Genomic DNA, 17,861 nt, shown 5'->3' on the forward strand with positions numbered 1-17,861 from the left:
GCAGTATCCAGGCAACCTCGAAATGGACAAGAAGTGGAACCAAAGGGAAAGTGCCACACGTGGAAACTTCAAATCAACCGGAGAGGGTGGTTCCCCCTGCTGCCACTGGCCATAAATTCCGCTCCTGTAGGAACTCTCGAGGCAGCTGCACGAAAAAGTTGTGAAATTTCAGAGCACGACGGTTGCTCAAAAATATCCGGACTTAACGACGATGGAGATAATTTTCGTATCCCCCCTCCGCCCCGTGAAAGTGCTGAACAAGATCCTCCTTCAACAAGAACGAGAACAACAACGACAACATCATTCGTCTGAAGAGCTTGCAATTCAAGGTCAAATACAGCTTCGAAAATGCAATCATCTTTGACTTTGACTTTGGCTTTGAGACTTTCTTCACTTGATCTACTTTCAACTTGTTTTTTTTTTTTTTTGATTTTGTTAATTCTCGAGGAGTATGTTGAAGCAAGCAAGTATGCATTGTCGTCACTTGAGGAGGACCCTGTTGGCTTTCTTTTCGCGGAAACCCATCACTTTTTTTTGTTTGAAAACATGGGTCAGAATCGTGAACAGCGTAAACATCATTATGAAATTTCGTAAATATCATAAACCCCCCCCCCCCTTTGTTGTCTTATTTCTGCATTCTTTCTATCTTTTTGCTTTTGTCACCTCTGGATTTTGTTTCGGGCGCCTTCACGCATTCAAAGGAAGCAGGTTGATGCTATGTTGAAATTCTTAGAAACTATCGCAACCTTTAAAGCCCCTTTTTCTTCCGCCTCGATTGATCCAAAAGCAGCAGAAACTAGTTGCAAAATTATGCCCTGGAACTTAACGAGTACCAGAGTATAGAAAATAAAAAAAAAAAAAAAACGAAAGCTTCCCACACGTTGATTTCATTCACGTGATCTAGATAGGTCCGCTTGTTTGCGACGCCCCTTCGCGTCGTCTTAAGGTCTCCTTAGCTTAGTGGTAGAGCGTTGCACTTGTAATGCAAAGGTCGCTAGTTCAATTCTGGCAGGGGACATGTAATTTTTTTTTTCCTTTCTCTGCTTTAAATATTTGCCACTCACAACCTCAAACTAGCCCCCGTAAGTGTCTATCTCTCTCTCTCTTCCCTGCTAGACCGAGGAAGGATGGGACCAACGAACCTACAGAGTGTGCAGAGTGTGTTTGTTTCTTCTTCTGTTTTCTTTTCTTTTCTATTTGGTAGAGACAAGCTGGAAATCAAATGATCATCCCATTCACCCCTGTGTGGTGATAACGTTGGCACCAAAACGGCGGTGAAATTGACGGATCACCACGCAAAACGTATTTTTTTTTTCTATTAGAGGGCGAAAAAAAAATCGAACTGTTATTCAGTAACCAGAAAGTCACGGTTGCGCTGCAAAGACCTAATCCCATCAATCATCATCATTCATCCCATATGCCAAGATGCTACCGACACTCAACAGGAAAGTGACGAGCTGCAGCAGAACGACGCTATTACGCAATAGAAGAACATATCTACTAGTTAGAACTCTTAGACAAGACCCTTCTAAAAGCCTTATCGCAGCACGCTATGGAAGACACAAGTCACTAATACCTAGTAGAAACATAGGCTTTATTAAGATCATAGCTCGAGCTACGAAGCTCCCCGCTTATATAGGAGGAACCATGGCGGCTGGCGGGACTTATGTTGCATACAAAGTCGAACAGGCCAGCACGTATACCCAGGACAAGATATCGGCAATCAAAGACTTTGCAGATGGCGTGTTTGATAGAACAGGCGACTTTTTCAAAAGCATGAGCACGGGCGGTGAAAATGGATCGAGTGGTGGTGGCGGCGGCGGCGGCGGTGAGAATGACACTGCGACTGCACTAGGAGCAACGGCTGCCGCGGTCGGTCTATCTGCAGACGAGGACACCGACGAAGAGACCGCGGCGGAGGATGAGGATGAGGCGGAGACATTGATTGAGGAAGACGACGACGACGACGACGACTTGGAAAGCCAGGAGGAAACACATGACCACATGTTGAATTTGACTCGTCAGATGATTGAGATTAGAAACTTGTTGGCCAGCATAGACCACGACGGGATCCAACTCCCATCCATAGTCGTCATTGGTTCCCAGTCAAGCGGCAAGTCGTCTGTTTTGGAAAGTATTGTGGGACAAGAGTTTCTACCAAAGGGCTCAAACATGGTCACGAGAAGACCCATTGAGTTGACTTTGGTCAACACTCCAGAGTCGGCATCGAATGTAGCCGAATTGCCGGCGTTGCGCATGTCAAACATCACTGACTTTAGCCAGCTACAAAAGCTCTTGTACGACTTGAATATGGCGGTGCCCGAACAAGAGTGCATTTCGAAAGATCCCATTCAAGTGACAATTAGATCGCCCACAGTCCCCGATTTGTCGCTCGTGGATCTACCAGGCTACATCCAAGTTGAAGCAGCTGACCAGCCGACCGAGTTGAAGCGGAAAATCAGGGAACTCTGCTTCAAGTACTTGGAAGCTCCAAACGTTATTCTCGCGATATCGGCAGCCGATGTGGATTTGGCCAACTCTGCTGCGTTAAGGGCCTCCAGATTGGCCGACCCTCGAGGCGAAAGAACCATTGGGGTGATTACAAAATTGGACTTGGTCAGTCCGGAAACTGCCAGGAAGATTTTGACCAATAAAAAGTATCCGTTGAAGCTTGGCTATGTTGGTGTGATAACCAAGGCTCCTCCAGCAAAGGAGTCCGGTGGCTTGTTTTCAAGGTCCAAGGTCACTGGCTACCAAGCATTTGTTGCTCAGCAGAACTTTGAGCACAACTACTTGAAAGACAATAAAGCCGACTTTTACGGAACAACTGTTGGCACGAAAAATCTCAAGAAAAAATTGATGAAAGTCTTGGAAAAGACCATGGCAACTTCATTGAGACCCACGCACTTGGCGATACAACAAGAGATGGAAGAGACTGCGTATAAGTTCAAGGTTGAGTTCAACGACCGTCAATTGACTCCAGAAATGTACTTGGCCAACAACATTGACATGTTGAAGCTAGGAACCAAAGACTTGAGCCATGATTTCTCACGAGCCGAGTTGAAGGCTCTTTTGAAGAATGCAATCGACCAAAAAGTGTTGGATCTACTTGCGGAAAGATACTGGAACAAGCCGTTTGACTTGAACAGTGCTGCAGCCGAGCCAAACTTGCGTGAGCTCACGCAAACCATTCACGATGGAGACTTGTACTGGCACAAGAAGTTGGATTTGTCCTCTGGATCCTTGACCAAGTTGGGCGTTGGCAGGTTGTCGACAAACTTGATCACCAACGCGTTGCTCACCGAGGTGGATAACTTGGTGGACAATACCCAGCTAAGGAACCATCCCATGGCTCGCCAAGCTGTCAAGGACGCTGCGAAAGCTGTTTTGAGCAACAAATACTACTCCACGGCCGATCAAGTGGAGAACTCGATCAAACCATACAAGTACGAAATCGAGCTCGAAGACAGAGACTGGCAGATTTCGAAAGAGAATGCCGCAAACTTGCTAAAGGAAGAATTGAGGCAATGTGAAGAAGTGTATCAAGACTTGAAGAGCCAAGTCGGTGGAAGAAAGTTGCTGCAGGTGGTGACGTATTTGGAAAAATTGAAGCAACAGAAATCACAGGATGTGGACCTCACCTCGAATGAAACCTTGGGCTTTTCGCCAACTTTGATCCAGCGCGGGAAAGAAGCCATCTTTTTGAGAGATCGAATGTCCACCTTGAAAATGAGGTACTCGTTTGTGAAAAACTCCAAAAAGTGCCGCACAAAGGAAAACAAGTACCAGTGTCCCGAGATTTTCCTAGACGCGGTGGCGTCCAAGATTGTTTCAACTTCGATTCTTTTTTTGAACGTGGAGCTCTTGAGTGATTTCTATTACAACTTTCCCCGTGAATTGGACATGAAATTCTTCAACAATTTGAGCAAAGACGATATCGAAAAGTTTGCCAAGGAAGACCCCAAGATCAAAAAACACATTGAGTTGCAGGAGAGGAAGGATTTGTTGGAGAATGCCATGAGTAAAATTGAGAGTGTGTTGGCCATCCAGAGAAGTCAAAGTAAACAGTCTTCGAAGGAGGTGGAGGCAATGGAGGGGGAGAAATCCTTATTTAAATGGTAATCCCTATCTATACCAATATATATATATATAAATATATATATATAATTATATATTTGTATGGATATATTTGATGTGGAGCGTGAGGACCTTACTTGTTCTGAAAACGTTAAATGTACTGCCTCTATTTAAGAATATCTGTAATACGATCGAATATCGTGTCAACCTGCAAGCCATTTAAATTCTGAAACACTGATTGGAAAGTGTGCAAACCTACAACCTTTTCGCTCGTGCTCATGGCTGCTTCGAAATCTTCCTCAGTTGAGCCATTCTGTTGTTGTTGCTTCGGCCGCATATTGCCGGCATCGGTTTTGTAGTTCATCAAGTCCACATTTCCCTGGGCACTGATCAACATCAGCTTGATTTCATCCGTCAACGACCCCGTCTTCTTCTCCTCGTCGTCGTCGTCGCCGGCAACATCTCTAAAGTCATGGACGTCCTCGAGCAAGGTCGAAGTGATTGAACCGGCTCGGCACTCCAAATCTACAAATATAAATGACTTTGAATCGGTGCGCAAGGAAGCAATGCCCAGATCGTGCTCCTTCACGAATATGGGTTTTGCTTGATCGGGTTTGAAAATGTACAATTTGGACGCAATGCTCAAATTGTCAGCCTCCAGCGGCTCAAAGTTTTCATAAAAGTTGATAGCCAAGCCAATCAAGTTCCTCTTAGCGTCGACGGTGATCAATTGCTTGGCGCCGCTCGTGGTGTGGACCTTGGTGACCAAGTCCGTCAATTGGGCCGCGATGAGATCGTAGACAAAAAAACGGGTCTTGGAAAGCACCACGAGATGGTTATTGAGGAAATGGATCGCCCTGATTTTCGACTCGGTCAAAGTCGGGATCTGGAAATCGGGCACTAGGTCAAACGTCTTGGAATCAACGCAGTCGATCGAGCATTCGTGGCTCATGAAAATGGTGGAGCTGTCGTCGGACCAAGCGAGCGATACCGCGTCAAATGTGCTGTTGGACGACGAGGCGGGCTTTTGTTTGCGCAACGTCCATGCTATCTGCTGCGATTTGTTTTGTTTATTCGGCGTCGATGCGGTGTTGACTTTGTATGCTTCCTTGGGGAACGTTGGTCTCCATACACGCAAGCCTCCGCGGTTGTCAGCGGTGAGGAATGCTACACCGTTGAAATATGAAGTAGGTGCAGCAATCAAGCTAAGCACGGGTGTGCCTTTCCCGTGTGGATCCATGATTATAGAAGTCAATTCCCAAAAGCCATTTCTGCTATCTTTGTTATCTTTGTTGTCCTTGTTTTCCTTGTCTTTGCTCTCGTTGAACTTCCAGAATTTCAAAGCGTGCTGCTTGTCCTTTTTGGACATCAACGAATCAATCTCGGAGTCAGCGACTTCGTCATAAGTGCACATCCATTCGCCGTCTTTTGAGAATTTGAGAAGAACAATTTGCGGATCAGCAATCTTTTGCTCTCCTCGCACTTTACCTGTCGAGATTGTCGGCGCTGCATGCTGCACAAAGCTTTGCTCGTTTCTGATTATGTCGTAAGCTTGTATCGACGATTCGTTGGGAAAATACAAGTTTTTCGTTTTTGAGTGTATTTCAAAAGCACAAGTGTAGTCGTATTTCAATTTGAGTTTGTTGAACTCCTTACGGAAAGAAGCGTCCTTAGCGTATCTCTTCTTGGTCCTTGATAGTGTTGTCTTTAAAATGTTTGCAAATTTGGGTCTGATTGTGTTGACAGCCAACCTGGAGACCAAGTCCACCAACGATAGCAACAATATCTCGTAGTTGCCCACGTCTGTTTTCAAAAGAAGCGAGATATAGTCGTTCTTGTGAGCATCGATGGCGATTTTGTCAATGGGTCCGTTCAATCGGGGCAAAAATTGCTTCTTTTCCGTCTCCAACTGCCAAAACACCAACACTTTTTCAGATCCACCCGACAACAAATAGTTGTTATCGCTTGTGAAATACAAGGCATTCACCTGGTCGAAATGCCATTTCAAGAGACGTTGGGTGGTGCTGTCGCTATTATTCTCCGAGCTGCCGCCATAAACAATCTGTATCACGCCCGAGTTTGTTCCCAATGCAACTATCGAGTCATTGGAGACGGCGGCGCACGTGATGGGAGATCTGTACTGGAAAGGTATCACTTCGCTCACAATCAACTCCTCCCAGTTTTTAGCCAGGGTGAGCGAGAGCGGTTCCACGTCGTCTAAACTGTTGCTGTAGAAAATCTCGAGATCCAACAACAATATCAGCTGGTCAGCCGTGACAAATGCAATCTTGGAAGTGTCCAACGACACCGCGTAGTTGAGGACATTTTGGATCTCCACAATGTGGCTAACGGAATCTGCAGTGCGGTCAACGGAGATGAGGTGTCTCGTGTGCGGACCGTGTCCCTTTTTCTTTTTATCAAGAGCCTTGCCCGTCACAACAACATACTTGTCGTGCTTTACACTCACGACGCTCAACACGCTCAAAGTCTCCAATTGCTGCTGGATACTGGTCCTGGAAATCACGGGATCGATCAACTTGTCTTTGTAATTGACGACGATGATTTCTCCCGAGCTTTTGAACAAAACAACATGGTTCGGATTTGTAACGTCCAACTTGACATCCGCGAGCTCGCTGAGGTCTATGTCTATGGTCCTGATGCACTGTCTAGTGGAGATGAAGTAGACTCTTATTTGATGCGATAATGTCGTGATTAAATACCTGCCATCTTCGGAGAAGACTGATGCGGAAGATGCTGAGTAAGGGAAGTTGACAGGTACCCCGCCTGTTAGCATGGACACTGACCACTCGTCTATCGTCTTGGAAGGCATTCTAAACTAGCTTGGTAGAAGGTGCTGCTGCTACTGCTGCAAGTGTAGTAGGAAGACTTTTATGAATTTTCCAATTTTTCAATGAGTGTGTCAGTTAATGAGAGCGCGAAGAGCATCGGTAATTTTTTTGTAGAACCAAAGAAAAATCATCATCAACAATTTTGAGCGAACATACACCATTGCCCGTCTTTGAGAGATAGACCACTTTCCATCCCCCACACACATCTACAATAAACCAACAAGCTTGGAGTTAGACCAAGCTCTCTCATAGCATAAAGACAAGATTACCATTACGCGTGCATTTTTCATTCCAAACTTGAGCAATACAAAAAAATACAAAATAAGGACAAGATGATTATTCCAATACGTTGCTTTTCATGTGGGAAAGTAGTGGGAGACAAGTGGGAAACCTATTTGGAATACTTGCAAGACGAAAACACAACGGAAGGCGATGCGTTGGACAAGTTGAAATTGACGAGATACTGTTGCAGAAGAATGGTGTTGACACACGTCGATTTGATAGAAAAGTTTTTAAGGTACAATCCTTTGGAAAAGAAGGAGATAAATTGAAGTTGCTTGTTTGAAAGACGAGGCGAGGGGAAGGATAAAGAAATGCAAGATGCTAAAACAGGGGGGGGGGGGGGGTTGCGCCGTCCCTCTCGCCGTACGAGACCCGTCGGGCTTGACCCCTTCCCCTCCCTTTTGCCAATGAAGTTGTATTATTACCGTTCAAACTGAAGCCATACTGTTGAGCGAAGCTGTGTATAGAGGAAAGATAAAAGGAAAGGTCGCGTTTGAGCTCATGATATTGCCATCGATTCTCTCTCTAAGGCAGAACGAAATACATCACCAGGAAGACTTGGAAAAAGAGAAAACGAAAGAGCAAAGCCGAGACTAGGTGGTGGTATCATCAGTGCCAGATAATCACCACTGACGAGAGGAGCGATTTTCCGGGTCAAATATCGTCGCTGTTTTTTGTTGTTATATGAATATATATATTGTCTATACTTGTTTTTTTTTATTTTACTCCCAGTTGAAACCGTTCGTTTCAAGAGATTCTCTTTTTACACTTCATCTTCAGTTGTCTGCTTTTACAGTGTCGATAGCTTGCAAATACTCGTAGAACCAAGCGTGCAACTGCAAGTGACCTTCAAAAGGCAACCTTTCGTCGACGGAGTGTATACCCAATCCACCAATAAAACTGTCGACAAAGAATGGAGAGTATCTAAAAATGTTTCTCGTCAAATTCCAGTAGTATCTCGTGTCAGTGTTGCCAGTCATGATTGACGGACTTGACACGATGGGATAGGTGATGTTGGTAAACACGAGATCTTCGAAAACGTGGCGGGTGACTCCTGAAAGATATTTCCAAACATTGTCATCTGTGGGAGTCACAGGGGCGGCTTCCAAGCCTCCCTTGGTTGAGTAGACACTGAACTCGCCGGCACCTTCGTATTCCTCTGGCTCGTAAACCAACTTGTCAAACGATTTAACTCTTAAACCGTGTTTCTTGGCAACCTCAACGACTCTAGCAGTGAAGTGCTCCTTCACGGCGTCGACGTTGGATTCAATTGCAATTCTATGGTTGACTAACAACTTGGTGTCTTCAGGCAATGCGTTTGCCTTTTCCCCGCCGCGAATTATATCGAGCGCTTGTGAGGTTCTGATCAAGTATTTGCTAAGTCTGTCTTTGGAGATTGCTTCAACCAATTTGGAATTGGCCAACTTGTTGTAGCCTGCCTCCAAGATAATCTTCTTAAAGAAACGTGGGATCTTGTGCTTTGGGTCGTGTACAGCAAGGCATTGGTAGTGGCCAAGGATGGGGTTTTTTGAAGTCAATATGGGCTTGTATGGGTCCTTTTCGATAAAGTAGCCCAATTCAGATATGATACCAATAGAGGTGTGGTCTGGTGGAATACTCGAATGGCCACCGGGCGTGGTCAAGTCAACGAGGATATCAATGTAGCCCTTTTCGCCTGTACCGGGGTTGGCAAAAATGGTGTCTGTGACGGGGTCGATGTTCAATCCCATTCCTTCATCGACGATGGCGTAAAGTGAGTCGTGACCCCACGTTTTCTCCAACGCCTTTGCGATTTGCGCGGCGCCATGGTGGCCAGAAGCTTCTTCGTCAAAGCCAAAGGCGGCGATAATGGTTCTTTGCGGCTTGTAACCTTGGATAACCAATAGTTCCAACGTCTCCAAAATCGCAATCAAGACATTCTTACAGTCGGCGGCACCGCGTCCGTAGATGTACTTGCCATCGTAGTGGCCTGAAAAAGGTGGGTATGTCCACTTGTCCAACGTTTCCTTTTGCACGGGAACAACGTCTTGGTGAGCAGCCAACAACACAGGCTTCAATTTGGAGTCCGAGCCTTTCCAAGTGTAGATCAAGCCGTATGTGTTTACCGTTTGCACGTCGATCTGTTCATAAACCAATGGAAAGGTCTCCTGCAAGTACTTGTGGAACTTTGCAAAGTTTGCCCAAATCTTGGGGTCTTCGTCAACGTCGGGCTGGTCGTCAAAGATTTGGGTGTCAATCTGAATTGCGCCTGCTAATTTTTGGATGGACTTTTCCTTGTACTCTTTGCTGTTCAAAATCGTCAACACAGTGGCATTGTTCTTGTAAAATGAAGTTGGCGCGATTCGGGGAGAAACGGGGCATATCCCGGCTTTGTCTTTTGCAACTGACGAGAGCGCAATTGAGAGATGGCCAAACAAGTTGCTTGAAAAAAGGACAATTGCAAGAATTGAAAATGTGGTGGCCAAGCCAAAAACAATCTTCCTTCTGCTTCGATTGGGACTCTCAGTTGGGAGACCTTTCATTTTTCACTAAATTCTTTGCTTCTTTTTTGTTTTCACGAATCCGACTCTGGCGGTTGGTTGGATCGAAACGAAAAGTAAATGTGTGCGTAGAGAGTGAGGCAGGGGAGGTAGACAGGAAAGGGGACAATTTCACTGCACTTTATAGTTGCTCGACTCTTGTGAATGGTGACAGTAGGTTGAAAACTGTGCAAACTCTCTGACTCTGTCTAATCAGAGAATTTCCCCTTCCGCCAGAGTCGACTTATAATAAGCGCCATTTACTGCCAATGATCAAGGTAGGGGGGTAGAATGGGGGAAGCAAGTAATTGGGGGACAGTCTCTCGCCAATTCCGCACCTTTGTGCGGCACCACTTCCAAAGACCAGGAGTGTTCCTTACCAGGCCAGCATTACTCAGCATTACCCGGCCCAGGGATTATACGGTGAGATGAGCGAAGCTGCTCAATGTGCGTGTGTGTTATCGTTCACTTTTATCTCCGGTTCGGCACTCTACCCTTTGCAGTTCCTATAGTGTCTGAAACTGCCGGGCAGCCACTGCAATGGTCTACCCCTGAAATTGTAGGAACCCACTAGGGGGGGGGAAGGGGGTAAATAAAAAAAAATCACCAAAATAATTTCCCACTCCGGGATTCGAAGTGACTTGTTGCAAATTGTGAAACCACATAATACAAAAAAAGAAAGACAAAGAGTGGCCAGCTTCATGGTGTCACACGGGATGGGCTAATTGAACAGCATCAGAAGAAAGAAAGAAAAAAAAAAAAAACAGATTGTTTTTGAATTTGAGTTGGCGGTGGCAAGATCTTCAATATTTCTTCAAAATTTGGTACAGAAATTGGGTGAAAAATGTTAGCGTGAAGTCTCGCTAAGCAAGTTTCCCTTATTAACCAATTTGTTACAATAATACGCCAGGTCTATTGTTAATGGCTTGTATGTAATCCAAATATAGGGTCAGAGTTCCGACTACAGGAGAGATGTTTCTGGTAGGTTCAAGCAACTTAATCTCGCTGCTAGTAAGCACAGCGCTGCCCAGTTATTTTTGATCTTGAGATATTTCTGGAATTCAACTCTGAAACTCGTCCAGCTTGCCTCACGGCCATAAATGGTAAAGAAAAAAGAGAAAAAGGAAACAGCTTAGAATTAGATGCTGACACACGGACCCTCATGTTGTATCTAATTGTTTGCTTCTCCTGATGAAAGATGGTGTCACGGGTGGACCTCTGACGCATTCCAAGTCAAGTCGATAGACTACTTACTGCGGACGCATCGGTTTGAGAGCTGGACAGAACAGACCTGAAGCCACAACACACACACACACACCGTATCCATATATAATCTTCTGGCATGACTTTTGTTTTTAAAACAAACAGGGTCTGGTTTCGAGAATGTAAACAAGAAGCTCGACCTCGGGAAGTTTTGAAAAAGCAACAGTAGATGTAAGCGCGTTTTTTTTTCTTTGTTCATTGGACAAAGAAGCAGTTACGACGTTTTACATTCTCATGTGCGACGGATATGCTCAAGAACCCTTACAACCAAGCACATGGATCGGCAGATGTTAACAGATGACAACGAAAGGGGGGATGGGGGATGGTATGAGCGACCGTTGATAGTTCATGAGCTCACAGCATTGTGGGCATGGATCGGGATCCATTCTTATTTGTAATGTAATTGTTTGAGGTTGCCAGTGAGAGCCGGGTAAAAAAACACCCAAATAACAATCCACTAATCCACTTGGCACCCTCGACGCCAAACTCTAGCTTTATAAGCTGCTTCCTCTACTTCTGAAAGATCTAAGCTTTTTAACTCCTGTCAAGTGCAAGCTTTCTGGGAGCAAAGTGGTTCTGGAAAGGGCGGTCCCCCCTTCTCCCCCCCAAATGAACAAGGACCGATGGTTTGTTTGTTTGGAAGGGGGAGTGGGGAGGACTACACGCCGATTCCTGAGAATGATGACGATGGCAGTAACCTTTTTCTTTCCAGCAAGTTGTTAAAGTGTAAATACACCAAGCCACGGACAACAATACGTTGCAGTCCCTCCTCTTTGTAATGGATAATCTCGGTGACGAAGATTCCACTGCAAAACATCAACTCCTTAAAGCCACCCAAGCGACACGAAAAATAAAAAAACATATAAATAAACAGAATTTAGACAACAGGAAAATTCTCGAGCTTTTCACCATTTTCAAAACACCATAAACGGCACTGCTAACAATGGAGTAACTGCAAGTTAATCAAGCAATTAAAGTAGTCTGCTAAGGTTATTGTTTTTAGCCACAATATGTTGCAGCGGGTTTCTTTGCTAAAAAAAAACTAACCAAGAAAACATCAACATAAACGGTAAGGGGGGGGGGGAAACTTTGGGCTAAGGATGAACACAGCTGATTTTGAAGGTCGCTATAAAACCAGGCCACGCTGCCCACTCTCTGGACGGAGGATGCTTTCCTAGCTTTCCTGGCTTTCGTTCTTTTTTTTTTTTTCAATTAGCTGATTATTGCCACCTTCTGATCCAATTTTCATTATCGACTGCTTTTTGTCCAACCCTAGACATTCCTTTCCCAAATAGTAGTCATTTGAAGGATCCCATCATTCGAGACAGCTAGCAATATATACATTGATACATATATTGATTGAACAGAGTACGAGAGAAATTCACCGAAAAAAAAAAATGCAAATTGAACCACTCATTTTGCTAGCCTTTGCAACGTCGCTTGTCCAAGCAGCTGCATTTAAAGTGAAAAGATATGACAACTCCAGTGCCGTTCATAGTTCGTCGTCGTCACCACTCAGCTCTTTGACGAGCTTGACATCTTCTGAAGAAGAAGAAGATGTCACTTCGACCATTACCCAGTATGTCACCGTGACATTGCAAACCACAACGGAGACATCGGCACTTGGTACAGTGACCACCACTTTTGCCTCGAGTGCTTCGTCACAGAGACAAACTATTGACGCTCAAGTCAAGGCCGCTGTCACGCCAGAAGCACCATCGTCTGCTGCTCCTAGTACAGTGGCCAGCTCGTTGCAAACATCAGCCATTGCCGCAGGCGCAGTTGAAAAGGCAGTTTCCCCAACAGGTGCAGGTGCAGCAGCATCACAGGCTTCCCCTGCTTCCAGCGCCGACGCTGATGATGTTTGCGTTCCATCGACGGTGACCGTCACCGTCACCGCAACACCAAGTGCAACTCCAGTTGCTGCTGCTGCCGCAACACCTAACACCCACGTCTCAACTACGACCTATGTCACTCAATACCCAGTCGAGGCCGCTTTTACACACGACGATACCACAACTACCATCACTTCATACGTCCAAGTGACCCAAACGCAGCTTTACACTTTGAGTTCGAGTTCAGGCTCAAGTTCAAGCGTGGAGGCAGTTCCCACGTATGGAACAACTGCTGGCTCGATCTCGATCGTTCCAACCTACGTAGGAAAAGCTTACTCCAACAACACCATTGCCGCAAACACTTATGCCAATACAACCACTTGGTAAGAGAAGACGGTTTTCAGAGATATACGATGCCTGAAGTTAACCAGTGCAGGAACTACCCCTTATTACCACTTCTTCTTTTTTTCTCTTTTGCAGCACCCTCAATTTTCTTTCTTCCACTCTTTTTTTGAACAAAGAGGGTGTGGGTGACAACACTAGAGTTTGATTTAGTTCTTTTTGCATTATACTAGTCATATAGAGATAAATAACATGGATATACAAGTTTTCATGGTTGGAATAGATGTAGTCTTTGCAGAGTTGGGGGGTAGCCGATGTGGGTTATCTCAGAAAGCGCGTCTTTTTTTTTTCGTGTCTTGTTTGTAGTTGCATTTGCGACACGACACGGCACGTCAAAAATAACAGCAACACAGCTAAAAAAGAGAAAGAAAGAGGTAGAAAACCCGGTGCTAGAGAGGAAGAAGAAGAAGAAGCTGCCTTTTGATCAATTTCTTTGCAGGTTCATCGCTTCAATCATCACTTTAACAACTGTCCATAACCACCGAGAAATCTGCTGCCTGGTTGCAATTTTTTTTTTTTTTTTTTGGTTCACATCATATGATAGTCGACAATTCGTCCTCACCTTCCAAACGCGTATCTAGAAGTGACGGATCCATTCGCCAGCGGTCACCACTCTATCATGAAACTCCAGTGAAGGAATCGACCAACAACTTTCATGCCAAGTCCACGTCGCAAAAGTCGATACTAGACATGTCCTCAATAACGCGCCATTCCTATCGACGAAGAACGACGCATAACTCGGGCAGAGAAAACCGGTACAATGCCATATCTCCATATGAACGCCGCCGCGCGCCGCTGAAACGGTCGGAAAACTTGAAATTGAGCAAGGAAGTCGATGAGATTTTGAACCGGTCATCCGGTCTGAAAAACGCGCGCAGGGCGAGCGAGATAAGGAGGCATTTGGATAGTGATTTGGGAAGTGGGTCCGAGATGGGGGATGCGAGCTCGCCGTTGAGAAATAGGAAAGCTAGAGTGGCTGCGCTGGTGGGGATGGGTGGCTTGAACCGCATACCCAGCTTGAAACAAGATGACCACAAGGAGCAGCAGCAGCAGATGCATCAACGGGAAGAAGGAATCCACGAGGAGGATCATCTGCCACTGCTGGAAAAAGCCTCCCCGGTTGAATCAAGGGCAACCACTGCGCGGAAGGGTTTGCAGTCGGGTGAAAAAGTGGCTGATGACCAGTGGGGGGTGGGAGAGGACCAGATTGACGAGGAAAGCAGCGATTTTGAGAATCCCGATGATGATTTGTATCTGAAAGAACCCACACAAACTTTGAACCATACGGAATTGACGAAAATTATCCGTGGCCTGAGAAACGAAACGCAGCATGGGTCCGAAGAGCGCGCGGGAGATGGAGGTGAAACAGAAGGCGACATTCACGACTCGGGTCCGGGTCGAGGCTCTCTAGAAGCGTCTGGATCGCCTGATCGAGCTGATGGTGGTCATCTCACGGAGGGTGACCACGACCTTGCGATTCACGAGCGTGATGAGAATTTTGAAGATGACAATGGCAATGGCAATGGCAATGACAACGTCCATGACGATGGAGATGGAAATGGAGACAGAGACCAAACATCTGATCATTTGCTAGACTCACCGGACTCTAGACCCGTGTTCTCTGGCCGTTACCTAAAGGGAATAGAGACCCGCCACATTGAGAGATACCGAGAATTGGAGAAACAGTTGGAGGAAACGAAAAGCAAAGTCCAGGAGCAGATGGAACTAACTCAAGAGTTATTCTCTGCCAATCAACGACTCGAAACTTTGGCGAGGGAGTCGCAGGACAGAGAACATGCTATGAAAGCGTCGTTGGAAATGGTGCGCGTGCAACTCGCCGATTCCGAGAAGCGGGTGGCCAAATCGATGAGAAACGAATCGATTGCTGAAAATACAATTTTGAAGTTGAGACGCGAGATTCACGAGACCAAAACTAACGCGCACGAGACAGAGCAGAATGTGCGTCTTCTCAAGGAAAGCAACGCGGAGTTGGAGACTAGGATCCGGGAAAGTGACCAGTCGTTGAGCACCTTGAGAAAAATGTACAATGACCAGACTGCAATTGTGCACCAACTCAAGGAGGAAAAAAACCAAATTTCTCAGAATGCCGAAAAACTTGAAGCAAAACTTACGTCTGTTGAAAAGCTGCAAGCCAGCAAGGATGGACAAATTGCCGATCTTGAGAATGAACTAGAGAAGATCAGAGATGCTGCCGCCGACGCCGAGCAAAGAGCCGAGGAAGCAGAATTGAAGATTGCAAACTTGGAGTTGGCCAAAAAGAACCTCCTTGCTACAGTAAGCGAGCATGAAGACTTGATAAAAAGCTACGATGTGGAGTTTGAGCGTGCCAAACGAGATTTTGAGCACAATATTGCCGAGATGCAAGCCAAATCGGAGCAACGAACCGGGGAGCTAGACATGGAGCTTTCCAATGCCACGCAGCAAAGCTCAAAGTTGAAAGAAACAATCACGTCCTTGCAATTGGCTGTTGTCAAAGCCGACGAGAAAGTTGCTGACTACGAGGTGCTTTTGCAAAAGTACGAGGATTCAAAAAGTAAATTCGAAATGACACAAGCACAAGTCGAGAAAGTTAACCACGAGCTTCTGCGCGTTAGGGATGAACAACAGCAACAGATGGCCAGTAGGGACCAAAAAATTGCGGAATTGGAGCAGTCAATCCAAAACTCTCAACTCGAGTCTGCCAAGTTATCCGCGGAGGCCGAAAGCCTCAGACTATTGCTTGCTGAAAAGGACTCAGAGAATTCCAAAACAGCAGCAAAGGAAAGAGCCCGAGTTGAGGCTGACGTTGCAGAGTTGCAAACACGCTGTGCACAATTTGAGCGGACCATCAAGGACAAGGATGAGCAGATTGCTCAACTTGAGTCGCTGACAGCGAAACAGATGGACCAACTCGACGAGTACTTGGTTCTTCACCGACAACAGAGCAGCAAATTGGAGGACAGCCAAGCAGAGCTCGCCAAGAAGAGCGAGCAGAATAAGATTTACGAAAGCAAGATTGGCGATTTGCTCGATGCTATTGACAAGCTCCGGCTCGAGAATGACGAGTTGAACAGCCAGCACAAGTTGCAGCAGGAAGAAAACCAAACTCTTGGACTTGAGTTGCGTCAAGCGCAGGAGTCGTTTGAGCTGCAAATTGAGCGAATTTATGATTCTGTGTATAAAGAGTACGCCGAGAAGCACACCAGGAAGATGCATGAGCTCAAGGCTTATTACGAAGGGCAACTCAATGCCAGGGCGGGCGAGATGAAGAAAACCACGAGGGATTTAGATTTCGCTAAAGCGCAAGTGGAGAAGTTGCGAGCCGATTACGTCAAGCTTCTTTCTGAGAAATGTGCATCTCCACAAAAGGGAGAGCCAACGTTGGATGGTTCGAGGATTTAGATATATAAGGTATAGCTATAATTTTCTATAAATTAAAAACAAAAATGAAAACTCACCACCCCCTACTATCTCTAACTCAATCAATAGTGAAACAAGTGATTTTTTTTCTTTATTTTTTATTTTTTCTTTTTTTTTTTTTTGCAGCCAGAGAAAAGTTCACACTATACACTGCCAATATCAACAAAAACCCTACTTTTCCGCTCGATATCGCGAGGATTCAACACCCCCGAGACGTCCCGCGACCGCAACCACAAATACTTCTTCCTACCCCAATCCGCCTCGTCGCAAATCTCCAACTTCCAACCTTCAAAATATCCATCCCACGCAAGCGTAACGCCATACTCGAGAAACTTCTGCTCAAAGCGCGCATACGTCGAAACACCGTGATCGGCGCAGGGGTCACTGACCAACTGTCTCCCATCTTGCCACACGGGATGTAACTGCAACCGATAATTCCGGTGGTGGTGGAGGAGGAGGTGGTAGTGGCCGTGCATCCAGATCAATTGGGCTTTGGGACACGAGTGGTTTTGCGCGTTGCTGAAGATGAGATATTGTGAGGTTTCAAACCAGCCGGAATCGAGCACAACGGTGCCGTGCTTGAGTCTCGCCTTCTTTCCCCCCTCACCCAATAATGATGATGTATTATTTTTGGATGATGATGATTCAAAGGTGAAGCATGTGCCTGGGGCAGTTGGCTCGATCAAGTGTTCCGTGGCCGGGTCGTAGAACGCGGGCCCCGTCATCACGCGTGCGTTTTGCAGTTGCCAGATTCCGTGGATTTGCGGGTGGTTTCCGAGGAGATTGGGCGTTTGCGTTTGTGTGCTGGTTGTTGTAGCGATGTGGATGAGGAGGGCTGCTATTATCGGTATTGGCCACAACATGCTATAGTGGAGCCAGGGATGAAGGCAAAGGCAATGCTTGATTTCATTCTCTAGAGCTAGGTGTGTGGAGTCGAGAGAGGTGCGTTTGCTCACGTCGACGTTGTTTTATAGAGCTAGCTCTGTGTGCAAGGGATTGCCTTTGCCTTTGCTTTTTATTCTTAGGAATGTCGAAAACTTGATCTTGTACTTTCCAGATCTGAATCCTAGAAAGTAAAATTGGAAATGCAAAGTTTGATTTATTTTTTTTTTCTTTTTTTGAAATCTATACGAAGTTATATAAAACGAGGAATAGTAGAAGCAAGAAACCTGGGCCTCAAAAACTCATCCAGGTTCTATACTCATGGCGATGAA

At 45.7% G+C, this 17,861-nt stretch overlaps 6 protein-coding genes across 6 annotated transcripts; 3 read left to right on the forward strand and 3 right to left on the reverse strand. All coding sequences in view use genetic code 12, as the record gives it.

Moving 5' to 3' along the window:
- Window positions 1-1,425: 1,425 nt before the first annotated feature.
- On the forward strand, window positions 1,426-4,122 carry LODBEIA_P50240 (uncharacterized protein; the record flags this gene model as incomplete). The annotated part of the gene is made up of 1 exon (XM_066975311.1): window positions 1,426-4,122. One exon carries the CDS (start codon window positions 1,426-1,428, stop codon window positions 4,120-4,122), a length of 2,697 nt encoding a protein of 898 aa, XP_066831962.1.
- A 121-nt stretch (window positions 4,123-4,243) lies between these two features.
- On the reverse strand, window positions 4,244-6,907 carry LODBEIA_P50250 (uncharacterized protein; the record flags this gene model as incomplete). The annotated part of the gene is made up of 1 exon (XM_066975312.1): window positions 4,244-6,907. One exon carries the CDS (start codon window positions 6,905-6,907, stop codon window positions 4,244-4,246), a length of 2,664 nt encoding a protein of 887 aa, XP_066831963.1.
- A 1,077-nt stretch (window positions 6,908-7,984) lies between these two features.
- LODBEIA_P50260 (uncharacterized protein) lies at window positions 7,985-9,730 on the reverse strand (the record flags this gene model as incomplete). Its single annotated transcript, XM_066975313.1, has 1 exon — window positions 7,985-9,730. The coding sequence occupies one exon, from the start codon at window positions 9,728-9,730 to the stop codon at window positions 7,985-7,987; it is 1,746 nt and encodes a 581-aa protein (XP_066831964.1).
- Window positions 9,731-12,387: 2,657 nt separating this feature from the next.
- Window positions 12,388-13,212, forward strand: LODBEIA_P50270 (uncharacterized protein; the record flags this gene model as incomplete). Its single annotated transcript, XM_066975314.1, has 1 exon — window positions 12,388-13,212. The coding sequence occupies one exon, from the start codon at window positions 12,388-12,390 to the stop codon at window positions 13,210-13,212; it is 825 nt and encodes a 274-aa protein (XP_066831965.1).
- A 552-nt stretch (window positions 13,213-13,764) lies between these two features.
- Window positions 13,765-16,629, forward strand: LODBEIA_P50280 (uncharacterized protein; the record flags this gene model as incomplete). Its single annotated transcript, XM_066975315.1, has 1 exon — window positions 13,765-16,629. One exon carries the CDS (start codon window positions 13,765-13,767, stop codon window positions 16,627-16,629), a length of 2,865 nt encoding a protein of 954 aa, XP_066831966.1.
- A 161-nt stretch (window positions 16,630-16,790) lies between these two features.
- On the reverse strand, window positions 16,791-17,510 carry LODBEIA_P50290 (uncharacterized protein; the record flags this gene model as incomplete). Its single annotated transcript, XM_066975316.1, has 1 exon — window positions 16,791-17,510. One exon carries the CDS (start codon window positions 17,508-17,510, stop codon window positions 16,791-16,793), a length of 720 nt encoding a protein of 239 aa, XP_066831967.1.
- Window positions 17,511-17,861: the final 351 nt, after the last annotated feature.

Source organism: Lodderomyces beijingensis, assembly GCF_963989305.1.
Source record: "Lodderomyces beijingensis strain CBS 14171 genome assembly, chromosome: 6".
Taxonomy (NCBI): domain Eukaryota; kingdom Fungi; phylum Ascomycota; class Pichiomycetes; order Serinales; family Debaryomycetaceae; genus Lodderomyces; species Lodderomyces beijingensis.